Genomic DNA, 13,282 nt, shown 5'->3' with positions numbered 1-13,282 from the left:
AAAACAAACAAACAGATGACTTGAGATAAGGATGTGGAATTCAAAGAGCCACGAGTTTAAATTGATGTGCCTGTAGAAATGTTTACTATAATGGATTACAAGCCATAAATTGAGTGTGCGCGCTCGTGCGTGTGTGTTTGTGAATGTGTGTGTTTATGGGGAACACATTCAAAATTCAGAAGTGTGGCCAAAAGCTATACGAAGAAAATCCTCTCCATCTTTTCACTTGTTCTCTGTAGGGTATAAAAGGAGATAAGGGCGAAGCTGGAGACAGAGGTCTGCCAGGGATCGTTGGACCTCCGGGACCACCTGGACATCCGGGACAAATGGTTAATCATTTTTTAGCTTTTTAATATTGGCCAATTAGATGGAATAGTATGTTTTAACCCTCTCTGCTTTTACTTTAGGGCGAGCCTGGCAGTGACGGTGCTCCTGGTAAAGATGTGAGTAAAGTCAGATTTTTTGATTTAACCCTTTAACACCAGAGATGCATACACGTTCTTTGAGTTAAAAAAACTATTTCCAGACATGCACAAACTGCAATTATTAATTGCTCCTTCATGATCAATTTGGCACTTCCGTTAATGAAAAGGGATGCCATCCTTATTTAACTAAGAAATCCAAGTCCCTGAATGATCGAAATTCATTTTGGTGTAACTTTCAATGCGCATTCAATGGCGTGTTTTCTACGTTTTGCACAACAGTCATAGAAACATAGGTACGTACGCGTCATGGAGACTAAAACATTGGAAGTTGTTTAAGGTTTAAGCTAATTTATTCTGGAATAATATTCCTGCCTTTTTATTATTCATAATTATGTAAAAAGTCAGTATTAAAGTTTTAAAAATGGTTCCTCATTTTAACTTTTTGGACTATTTTGGCATTTACCAAGATTTTTTAGCTATTTTATCAGCTACATGCTAGCTGTTTTGGCTAACCTAAGTCTTCTTTATTAGTTTTTTGGAGTAATTTGGCATTTATCTAATATTTTCGCTGACTATCAGCTTCAGCATTTTCTCCTTTAACGTTTTTAGCTATCAATTTCAGCATCTTCAGCTATCAGCACTAACATCTTCGGCGGCCAAATTCAGCTTATAGCATTCACACTAGCATTATCGCAAGTAATGTTTTAAAGCTTATAGCAAATCTAATTTTAGAATGTTCACTGTTCGGCCCATGACCAAAGGTGTGTTTTGGATTTTGTCCCTTTGTGCGATTGAGTCTGACACCCCTTCTTTAGACCATTTAGGCGATCAACGTGAATCAGGTGATTCTGACGCTAAGAAAAGCAGCTTCTTTATATCAAGTTTACACCAATTTACAACACTTTATGACATTTAGTGTATTGCAAAGGTAAAGTGTTGCATGATGGCGCAAAGCTGCTTTTGTCCGCAATTGCGATTGAAGAGTTACAATAAATGAAAGAAAACTCCAATATTAAAGGGTTGAGATAATGACAAAATATATCTAGAAATCAGAAATTGATGTTGGTGTGAAAAAATCTGGGATTTTATTTATACTCGATATATTGCTTTGCCCTATCATGCTAAGCTGATGTGTCTCTTTTGTTTCACAGGGTGTCGCTGGCATTCCGGGTGAGAACGGGCAGTCGGGCCAGAAGGTAAAACCCTTCTCATTGTGGTGAGGAACTGTGTGAATGCATGTGTGCTGTCAAGCTGTGCATCAACCCCACCACCACCACCCCGCCATCAAAGCAGGATTCACCTCTTTCCTGCACTCTGTAGTCTGGGGAGACTAATGTTGGCTCGCCTCGCTGCTGACCTCACCCGCTCGCCTGCGTTTCTGCCACTCAGCACCCACATTTAACACAGTCATCAGTTCACTAACCTCCTGAACCGCACAGACCTCGTCCTCGCATCACTCCCCCCCCCCCCCCCCTCTAGGCTGGCATCCGGCCTCCCCCCCTCGCTGTTGGATCTCTCGTCAGAAAGAGGCTTACAGTAGGTCGGTGCAGTGATAGAGTCATTCTTCTGCCTCTGGGATAATGCTATTAAGCATGAGGAGAGATGCTAGATGAGGCTATTTGTCACGCTGACAGGACGGCATTGTCAGGGTTTTAGCCGCTCAGAAGAGAGGAGAAAGACAAAAACGTACTTCTCTCTTCTGCTCACTCCTCTCTATTTCAGGAGCCGCCTGTCTATCGGTGACGTGTAAACATTAGACGTCCATTATGGGACGCTTTGTCCTCAATAAATCACTGTCGCTAATGTAGCCGAGCTGTTTTTAAATGTGTGTTTATAGAACCTGAAAAGAGAGCACTGCCGACTGAAGAGTGAAAGAGACATAAGCAGAAGCCGACTTAAAGACCCACTCCGATGAAAATGGGGTTTTTGGTGCTTTTAATATGTTTTTGTGATGATAGAGGACATAAATGATGAAAATTGAGCCAAAAATTTCCTTTTTCTGAGTATTTCTTCATTCAAATCGTTCTGAATCAGGAGCAAAAAAAAAAAAATGCAGGTTTTAAAAGATCATATTTGTGACATAAAATACATGGGGTGGCCAACAAGCTCTTGTCCATTCTCTTCAACAGAGATATCTCTATTATGGTTGATGGGAAGGGGAGCATGCTCACTCCGTACCAACTGTCCTGCCCACAAATCAGAGGCAATTTCGCACAAATCCTGCCGCTCTGCAGAAACTACATTCTAGAAAATGATAGTTTTTTTTATTTTTTATTTGGGCTAAGAATGGCATAATCATAATTGAAATACTATTAGGTACACTTATAAATCAGAATCAAAAAATTGTCAGAATGTGTCTTTAAAACAGGGCCTGCCCTGGGCATAGATGAACTAGGCAGCCGCCTATTACGCAATCTGCTGAAAGGGGTGCCAAATTGCAATGATTAAGCTATACATTAATGTTTTTTTTTTTTTTTTAAGTTTGACACATCACTTCTTTTGCTTAAAATGTAAAAAAAACTTTAATAATTAAAAACATAAATAAAATAATTTACTAAAATAACTGTCAATAATTTTGCCCGGTGTGGGCCCCTCCTTACCCAACGCATGTTTCGCCTTGGCCACCATGTAGCCCAGGGCCAAATCTGCTTTAGACCTTAAGAAACATCTTGTATTTTTATTGTACACTTCTTAGTCAAATAATTGTGTTTTTTTTTTGTTTGTTTTTGTTTTTTTTTATTAAAAAAAAATTAAATAACTATTTCTTTTTGTTTTTTTTAATTATTATTATTTTTTATAAAATAAATAAATAAATTATTGTTTTTAAATGGCAATAAATATTGTACATCTTAATTTTAGTCAAAAGTGGTATAAATATTGTGGATTTTCATTAAACTATAGTCTTAGCTTGGCACAGAAATCAAAAGGAAAGGAAGACAGTTGGGGATTTTTCCCAAATAAAACAACTATACATTTTTTCTTTCTCATTTTTTTCGACTGAAATACTTCAGTCAAAACATTTTTCAAACCCACCATCAAACCACAAAAAAATGTTTAAATTCTTAAACAATTTTAACAATCTAGAATGTCTGGTTCCCCTTTACTAATCCCTAGGGGGAGCCGGGGGCCCCTGGACAGCGAGGTCCTCAGGGAGAGAGAGGTAGACCAGGCCCACCAGGGGGAGGATATCTTCCCAAAGATGCTCAACCTATGATGGGCCCAGCCGGACCCCGAGGAGAACGGGGAAGCCAGGGCTCATCTGGCCCACCTGGACCCCCTGGTCCTGCGGGGACGCCAGGAAATGACGTAAGAAAGTTTGTTAATGGTCATAAATTACATAGAAAGGTAGACCCACTTTCAAGTGTTTCTCTTACGTTTTCTCTATCCCTATTCCTAAATAGGCTGTTGTCAACTACGATGACATCAGGAGCTTCATTCGCCAACAGGTCATCAAAATCTTCGATGGTCCGTGAATTTCCTTCGAAACATTCCTGTTTGCTCTTTTAAGTTCACGTTAATTTAAACAAATCATTGTTTCTTTCTTTCACCACAGAGAGGATGGGCTACTATATGTCCCGCATGCAGATGCCCGTGGAGATGGTAGCATCCCCAGGTCGGCCTGGGCCCCCTGGGAAAGACGGTACTCCAGGTACTCCCGGACCCCCAGGTGCTCCGGGACACCCAGGACAGATCGGCAGACAAGGGCGGCCCGGCGGGCCAGGACTTCCAGGCACGCACGTTTTTCTTCCTTATTTCCATAACTTTAGCTGCGTGGATTTAACCGGCAGTTCTTTTTATGCAGGACCACGAGGACCTCAAGGGACAAAAGGTGATAAGGGTGTTGGAGAGATGGGAGACATAGGACCTCCAGGAGCACCAGGTAACATTTCACTGAGACATGATTTAGCTTTTTTATTACATTTAATTAAGAACACATTGTGTTTTCAAAGAAGTGATTTCCATAAACAAAGCAATTCCAAAGCATTTTATTTGAGAAAATGAAACATCTTTTCATTATATTCTTCAAGTCTTTTACACACAATTAGAGAAAAACTCATTTTACTTTAATTTCCATCATTTCGTGTAATTTTAGCTAATGAGCTTAAAATGTTTGCGTTTGCTGTTGATTGCCAAATTGCTGGTGTGATGAAAAAGAGTTTTCATCACTCACAATTTTGTCTCTTCATTCCTCTCCAGAAAAAAAAATTACAATTTTTTTAGTCATTCAATCCAAATTCCAATGTCTGAGAAACCTTAATCAACAGTTCAGGAAGTGTTTGGCCAAATTTGCTAAACTCGCAGCTGCAGTCACTTTACATAAAACATTTTTTTATTCACTCTCGAGAAATGATCGAATTGAGCTAATGGCTCATGTTTTATGCATGTTGCCTTGACAACGACTTTAGTAGCAGCATCATCCACAAAAAGAGGTGGATTGATGTGTTATTATTTTAGCATTTCTTTCCAAGTGGTTTGTTGACGTCATTAAAATGATTTTTTTTATATATAAATAATATTGAACTAATACTATGTTTGTGGATTACACTATTTTTTAAGTTATTTCAGTGAAAAAAGGGAATTGGATCAATTAAGAAAAGTTGAGTTAACTATCAACTCAAAAATGTAATTTGATACAAACTAATAATTTAAAATTTAGCAAATTACAAAAGTTTTCTTAATTGATCCAATGTTTCACTTTTTCAGTGTAAATTGAGTTTAAGTTGAAGATGAAAATGATGTTTTTGGTGTTATGGGTGATGGGAAGGGGGGCGGGTGGTTGCTCAGTGACAACAGTTCCGCCCACAACTCAGAGATGAATTTCGGCCCCTCTGCAAAAACCATGCCCTATAACGACACAGGGTTTTGGAGTTTTTGTGTGTGTGTTTTTATGTCTGAAAACGGCATAATAGTAATTAACAGACCACTGGGAATGTTTTTGAAAATAAATCAAAAGTGGGTTTTAAGCCATTTGGTTATTCTTTAAAAAACATATTTATTTTTTCCCAAAATGTTTTTCTTAAGATGGTTAATTATTTAAATAAATATTGAGTATATTCATGAAACAATATATTAAAGTAAACTATATATACTTTAAAGAAACGTTTGGACAAACGGCTTCAAATTTGGGGTAATATTTACAAAATTTGTTTTGTTTTGTTTTATTGTTTGCTTTAAATCTGGAGCCAGAAATGTTGCTTACATTTCAAATGAATTATTATCTTAAAGGATAACACAACAGAACAGTTGGAAGCTAACTCAGCTCTCAGCCCAGATTTTTTTTAAATGAAAAGAAAAAAAAAAGCGACAGGATGAGCGGGGGAGGTGTGCGATTGACAGTGACAGTTAGGTTAGCTTGAGGTAACGCTGCGTCTTAAAAATGGAAGATTGTTCCGAGAAAAGTGATGCCAGTATTGGTTGAGGATTTTTCTCCTCCACCTTCTCTTGAAGCAGGTGCTAATGGTCCAGACCGAAGAGGACCCGTATCTGAGTGGTAAAATGATGCTAGCATTATAGCTAAAAATGGCTAGCGTATTAGGCAGCCAATCCCGAGTGAAATCACCATCCCATCACCATAATGGAATTTGCTGGATTCAATTCCAATTAAACTCAAGCACAGACATATGCTTGCCTAACTTCCTAGTCGACTACAAGGTTTTGCAAGCTAGTAGATTTTTGACAATCGTAGGCAGTACAGCTGCAGCTACATGCTAAAGCTAACACGATAGCGACCAACCGTTACAGAATCAAAAATGGGTGAGCCTTTTCTTCTGGAGCTTCAAAGCACGATGATGTGAAACTTCTCAAACGACGTGGGACTAGCACCAGTTGACCAATCATAAAATTCAACTGTGATACTCAGTTTCAACCTCTAGGGGGCAGCACACCGACAGTTTTGGACTGTAATTTCAGAACTTTTATCTTAAATTGTCAAAAATGTGTCAAGGACCAACAGAAAGCACTTTAAAAGCCCCATTTGTAACAGCTAAAAAAAGTTGATTTAGTGTTTGGTTACCCTTTAATCTTTAAGGTTTTTGAGCATATTCTCAATATTAACAAGATTTCGAGGCCATTTGCTGAACATGAATGCTGGACCTTTGTTTCTTTAACTTCCTCTCTTACTTTCTCAGGTGTTCCCGGTCCCCCCGGATATGGAAAAATGGGACCCCCTGGGTCAGTTGGCCAACAGGGTGTCCCTGGGATCCCTGGTCCTCCTGGAGCCCCCGGGACTAAAGGAAAAGAGGGTCGATGTAATCCCGTGGACTGTATGACCCACCAAGTAGACTACAGCCCTAAGGGCCCTCCCGTCAAAGGCCCTTGGTAGAGGGCGAAGGATGCAAAGAAGGGACCAAAGAAGTATTTAGTGACCCCAAAAAGCAAAAAAAATAAAAAAAAAATAAATCTAATTGCTAGATTGAAAACTCTACCTTGGATCCTACAGGAACTGAACCCAGGACTTTCTCCAACATCAGTATTTACCCTTCAATGCATTTCCTGCTTTTTTGTGCCTTTTTTTAAAACAGCATAAGATATGACAAGAATCAAAATCTGTATTTACTCTTCCTTAAATATTTCTGCCGTCTATCTTCATTATTTGGTGGGATTTTGTGATTCTCTTGGGCAACAACACACAGACTTTCATCATAGTTCCATGTATTATTCTCTTGTTTTATTTTGCACATTTCCACCCTCTGTCTAGCAGAATGGCCATTACTTGTGCTTAAATTTGACATGCAAAAAAAAAAAAAAAAACCCTGAATAATTTTTAGATACCACTGCATTTACACTCTCTGATGCATTGATTGTTTTGTAAATATTTATATGCTTATTTATATATTTTGGCTTTTTATACTTTTTAAAAAGTTTTATATTGGGCATGCTGACGGTTAGCCATTTTTTAATTGCTGGTTTTGTGGAACAAATGTCACTTAAATTCAGATTTCTTTATCTTATTATAATTATTTGTATCTCTTCAGTAAATTGAAAGCTAATTGTAAAAAAAATACTTGGCTTTTGCAGTTCCGTGGGTTATTTTTAATAGTTCTGAAATTTGAGAAAAATCTGTATTTCTATTTGATTTAGGATTTATATTTAAAAAATGAGCCTATTGCATGATATTGCTGCAAAGCATCTAAGCCTTACAGTCACGTGTAAAAAAATATACATCAACCCTGAATTCTGGTTTCTTATTTTCAGTTTTTTTTTTTTTTTTTTGTTTCTGTGGCGTTTCAAGTCATTTACACTTTTACATGTGTTTGAACTCTGTGGTCAGACGTTTGTTTCACCAAAGCAACACCCAGGACATATTAGACTGAATTAAAGTGCTTTTCAAAAAAAGGTTTGTGGTTTGTTTTGTTAGAAACATCTCTAAAATGTCATCTATTTCTTTCTTTTGTAGAATGCTTCTAGGAACAACAACAACAAGCTTTCAGACAGAAACCACTCCATGCCTTCTGTTCTGTGGATTTTGTCCTTTCCTAGTGTGTTTTGGATATTTTGTCTTTAATTATTAAATGAATAGTTTTTCTTTATATTGTATTTTTCAGAGTATTTGTTGCTGTTTCTTTGCATAGTTTGGGAAGGATTTGGCTTACATGTTTTTTTTTTTGTTTTTTTTAATAAATACAAACTACAGCTAGAGGGCAGTGTAGGTGAGTGTATCAGTATTCACCAAGATAGAAGAAACGCTGAGTTTAGTTGACTTGTTAGCATGTTTCTTATGCTATGGTTATCTCAATAAATGTTCATATGTTGCGCTAATAGACTAGATTTTTCCAATATTTCATAAAGCCAGAAGTGCAACACACACAACACAATACCCATTTGTCTTTCTATTATTGTTATCTAGGATGTTATTATGATGCCTTTTAAGATAAAATGTCAAATTTTTCCTGTATTTTGCTACATTTCTCCAAGGCTGTTGATATTCTTACGTATTTACATCCAACAAGGACAAAAATGAATGGGAATCCATGTTGGGAACACGTAATATGTTTGGCTAAGTTCTACATTCCTGGATTGCCTGCACATATTTTAGGTGTGTCCCAGGCTAAATGTCACTTTTGGTCGGACTTATTTTAATTAAAGTTAAACTTTAGCTGTGTGACATTTATTCTCTCCAATTGAGTAATCCTCAGACGGGGACAGCTTTTGGTGTATTTGACCCAAACCATAATCCAAACCCTTCCTCATGTCTGTACGGCCCAAAAAAAAAAAAAAAGTGTAAACGTCCCATGTACTCTGAAAATTATGAGCGAATAGTTACTTTCTTCAAAAAGTCAGCTGGAGTAAAGTTGATATTTTTTAGCTTTAATTATTTATTTCTTTCTTTATTTTTTTGTTTTGACTGCAGTGACCAAAGTCTGAAAAATACGGTAGGTTGTTTGCTTCTTCTTGTATCTTTGCTTCTTATGCCGCCTTCACACATGACGCAATTCGCATTGCAGAGGTGTCTAGTTTCAATGTTAAGACACATTTAAAGCTCCTGCGGTGCAATTTGGCCATCAGGCGAGGAGTATTATTCTGGCACCAACGTAGTTTGGGTGGCACGCCATGTATGAGTAAAAATATGCGAACTTTGGCGAAGGCGTCAACCAATCAGGGACTCTGATTTGGCCCATGACGTGTTCAGTGATCCAAATCCAACGGTTATGTGGATTACTGTCCTTTATGATATTTTTCCTATTTGCATTGAGAGATTTATGAAAGGTCCGCTAATTGTATTCTTGTTATATTTTTACCTTTGGACTAATGCGGAACAAAAAGTCATCAAACTGGTTTATGGAGGTACCGCAGAAAGCAGCCGTCATTTCTGCTCCTGCAGTAGATAGTGAATCTTAGGGCTGGGTTGACGCAATCGATTTGAATCGATTTAAGCTTAATAGATCAATAATTGATTCATAAAAGATCGATTTAGCACATAAAACTAAAGTCTGCTAGCTTGATGCTAACGTTTAATAGAATTTTCCATAGGACGGCTAATGCTAACACTTGGTTGAATATCTGACTGATCTTTCTATACTCACAGACGATTTAAGTAAGCATTTGTGGTCTAAAACATTGTTTTTTGCTTATACTTATACTTCTTCTGGAATAAGGTGTAATATAGAGCACTATCGCCACCTAGTGGCCAAACTGAAACGCCCTCCAGGAGAAGCAGAATACTGTTTACAATGTTAATGATCTGAAATTTTTTTTTAGAAATTCTCCTTTAAAGAAAACATGTAACACTGTATGTTATTAACAATCTCATTATTTCACTAATACATTTTAAAGCATTTGAACTGTATCAGATTAATACAAATGTATTCAAAACATTTAGTAGATTATTGATGTATTTCTAAACAAATTTGTATACGTGTGTAAACTAAAAATTGAATTTATTGGAAGAATCGAAAGAATAAAAAAAAAAAAATCAAACATTCGAATCTATTGAGGCTCTAGTGAATTGAATCAAATTGTTTCTGGAATGTATAATCAACACCAGCCCCTAGTGAATCTCACCGTACTGGAAGAGTCTGAATGATCTCATGAATCCAAATGTGGAGACATGATAACCGACGCTTTTGCAGAGCTCTCTAAAAGAAAACATAATCCTGATCACTCAACATCATCCATGTCTTCCATGCATTTAGACAGGACCCACACAGACAGCTCCATGTGGCGATCAGATGAAAAATATTTGGCTGTAACTCTTCCCACATGCGACTGGGGCGTCGAGCCCAAGGTTTGGACAGGCGTCGAGCAGAGAATTCGCCACGTGTCCAAATAGAGGCGGCCGGCGCAAATTTGACGTGCGAATTGGGTTTGGTGTCCATAGCTTTAGATTACGGTTTATACTTTTCTCCATGTTCTGGTGTCATTGATAACACATTACTTGCAGTGTGTGTCCTTGAGTCTGTTGGTAGTTTTTTTTATCCTGAATCTTTTGGAGTTTCTTGTTCTTTAAAAAAAACAAAAACATTTATAGTGCAGTCAGAGTAATATTTCTTGCTATAGTCCTCCTCTCTGCTGTTATTACTGTTTTAGTTTTCCAGCTATTTAGACTCTTTCAGTATTGTACCCTGTGTATTTGTTGTTGTTTTGTTCTTGTCTGCAGGTCTTCTGCCATTATAGTTTCATATGCATTTCTGCAAATCATTATATTTACCAGGAGATGCGTCGCAGTTGTTCAGTGTTTGCAGTTTTTGGAATATTGAAAATGATGTTTTATGTTGTTTTGTTCTTTGATTTGACATTTTTGTTCACCTTTTATCTTTATACTATTTTCTGTTTCCTCTTAGAATGTTTAACCCTCTAATCTAGCAGAAAAAATAGTTAACTAATCCTTTTAAACTGTTAGGTTTCTTATTTCTGGTTGTTCTGATTTGCAGGTTTTTCTTCTCCATCACCAAGAGATTTTTCTGAAACATGAGCAGGAAAAATGCAAGCATTAATCTAATGCTTTTCATTTGGCATTCTATTTTTATTTAGAATTATTTACATAAAGTGATATCTGGATTATATCTATAAATTCATAGTTCCTTATTCAAAATACACACAATTTTCACTTTGTATAATGAACAATTTTCAGTCTTTGTGCAGCTCTGGTGTAAAATGCTGATCAAAAACACATCCTTTATTAATAATAAATAAAAATTTAAGAAGTCTGAAAGACTTTATTCCCAGTAGAAGAACATTAGATTTTACAAAAGGTTCCTCTTTATTTGTTTGGGAGAGCTGGAAACAAACCCCTTTTACAGATGATTTTATAAAGAACAATAAATAGCTTTTTTTCTGATAAAAAATAAGTCAGTCATCCTGTGAGAAGTTGACAGTGGCATAGAAAGCACATTTGGGCTGCTTAACTGATTCGCTCTGAGGAAAAGTCGTTATTTCGGAGAGAGTCGCACATTATTCACTGATTTCATTAATCCAGGGGTTTTTGGTGGTGCATATCGTAACCCATTACTTTTTCTCTACATAATAATCAACACACATTTACAAAGATTTACAGCACTGCATTGTGGGAGATGGGAGTGCCCGCTGGGATATGCTGTTGCCAAGCAACAAGAGGAAGATATAAAGCTAGTCGTTAGTTTCTAAAATGGGACTTAGGTAGAAAGCAGGGATTGGGGAAGGGGAACAAGGGGGAGATCAATGTACACAAGTTAAATCAAAGATTTCACTCAAGTTTACACATGAAAAGATACATTTTACAATACAGTACTGAGTGAGAACTTAGGCTGCAATCATTTATTGGTACAGTTTAAGGCTTTAGGTGTGATGTTGCAAGAAAGGCTGGTGCACTTGGAATTCAAATCACCCAAAATGTTGCATAAATGAAACACATCTAAAGTGACAAAAAAAGAGAATCACATTTATCCCGTGTTTGGTTTCCAGCTCCTCCTGGCTCTTGGAGGTTATGTTGATGGGAGACAAGAACGCACAGTACAAAAGTGTTTCTCTCACACAGCTTCGGATGGCGCTGACACTGACATCGCAAAACAAGGGAGAATCTGAAAGAAAGTGGGTGGCTGTGGGCTGCTGTTGTCATGGTGATGCGGGGGGGATTAAGGTCATGATGTTTCACCAGTCAAAATTTCAGGTTGTCAGATCTCAGAGAGAGGGGGGGGTCTCCACTTTCAGCACCATCACGGTCCCCCACCTCTCGTTCTTGGTGTTGTCCGACTACGAGGAGTGGTATCTCTCCCTTCACCTGTGAGGTGTTGTGATCTTCTGATGGAGAGACAGGCCTCTAAACATTGGGTCCTTTGATCGTTCCCGCCTCCTGTAGTCGGGGTGAGGTGTATGCTGATGCGGCTAGACACATAGCCGCCTCACAGTAGCCTGGGAGCCCTGGAGGACCTGCCTTGCCGGGATAACCGGGCTCTCCTGCTGATCCTTGAGGTCCTCTTTCACCGGGCCTTCCATCCCGGGCCACACCATCAATGCCAGGAGGACCTAAAGAATCAATCAGATGGTGATTAAATAATTATGGGAGATAAATTTCAGAGAATCACTTTTTTTTTGATAGTTTGCCCAAGGATGTCACTTCTACTCAAGAGTGACACGTGCTTTAAAAACAGTAAAGAGGAATTACTTCAGTGGTTGTTACCCACTAACAGCTAGAGGGTACTGTAGGTGTCAGTATTTGCTCCTGACAGCGACGCAAAAGAAGCATTGTCCAAAAAAAACAAGGAGATGAATCTGATCGTTCTCTTAACATTTTCCTTTTTTGCATCAAGACATCTTTCCTCCTGCTTTTACTTTTCTCATTACTCTGATTAATGGTGGACAGCAAGTCATAAAAGGTCATACTAAATAAAAACACTAACACTATATAGTGCATTTGCCATTTTGTAGTGATGTCCGAATCTACAATTCTAAAATCGAGTACTCTAGAAATTTCCCAGAAGTTTTTGCGAAAAACTAGCGTGCATTGATACTAACTGCATTAGAAAATATAGACCATAATTCATTGTGGCTGAAAAATTTTAGCAAAAAAATTTGTTTAAATGTAAATTTTCAATAAATTATTGACATTTTCATCATCAAAACACAGTGGAGTCACAAATAGAAGTCATAAAATGTTTGTATTAATTTGATTTTCACTTTGTGAAATTGGTGATGTCATATCTGGCGTTTAGAAAAACAAAAGAAAAGTAGTGAGCATGGTGTCTGAATTGCTTTTAAAATTAGGGCACTCGATAGTCCTGCACTATATAGTTTTTTAGTAGTTAGGGATCAGGGGATCTCTTACACAGATCTCTTGCAGTAGGAGTTGCAGTTAAAGTCCGCCATGACAATTTTTTGATTAAAAAAAATGTCCAGGCGTATCGTTTTGAGCCGGATGTCAGCTCGGACGAGGAAGTGAAGAT

At 37.6% G+C, this 13,282-nt stretch overlaps 2 protein-coding genes across 6 annotated transcripts in view; one reads left to right on the top strand and one right to left on the bottom strand.

The window, feature by feature from the left end:
• col16a1 (collagen, type XVI, alpha 1) overlaps positions 1–8,643 on the top strand; it is a 110,303-nt gene extending 101,660 nt beyond the window's left edge. For all 5 annotated transcript variants that reach the window (XM_036214174.1, XM_036214173.1, XM_024293685.2 and 2 more), the window contains 8 exons: positions 240–329; positions 408–443; positions 1,577–1,621; positions 3,540–3,731; positions 3,827–3,890; positions 3,979–4,155; positions 4,228–4,305; positions 6,554–8,643. In XM_036214174.1, the coding sequence (XP_036070067.1) occupies positions 240–329; positions 408–443; positions 1,577–1,621; positions 3,540–3,731; positions 3,827–3,890; positions 3,979–4,155; positions 4,228–4,305; positions 6,554–6,747 (876 nt within the window). In that variant the 3' untranslated portion in view covers positions 6,748–8,643. The remainder of the gene's footprint in view (positions 1–239; positions 330–407; positions 444–1,576; positions 1,622–3,539; positions 3,732–3,826; positions 3,891–3,978; positions 4,156–4,227; positions 4,306–6,553) is intronic.
• Positions 8,644–11,054: 2,411 nt separating this feature from the next.
• The window catches only part of col9a2 (procollagen, type IX, alpha 2), a 44,445-nt gene continuing 42,217 nt past the window's right edge, over positions 11,055–13,282 (bottom strand). The window contains exon 34 of the mRNA XM_024260442.2: positions 11,055–12,365. Coding sequence (XP_024116210.1) covers positions 12,160–12,365 — 206 coding nt within the window. The 3' untranslated portion in view covers positions 11,055–12,159. The remainder of the gene's footprint in view (positions 12,366–13,282) is intronic.

The sequence above is a fragment of the Oryzias melastigma genome, linkage group LG11, assembly GCF_002922805.2.
Source record: "Oryzias melastigma strain HK-1 linkage group LG11, ASM292280v2, whole genome shotgun sequence".
Taxonomy (NCBI): domain Eukaryota; kingdom Metazoa; phylum Chordata; class Actinopteri; order Beloniformes; family Adrianichthyidae; genus Oryzias; species Oryzias melastigma.
The sequence above is the reverse complement of the archived record's forward strand: the minus strand, read 5'-3'. Positions and strand labels throughout refer to the sequence as shown.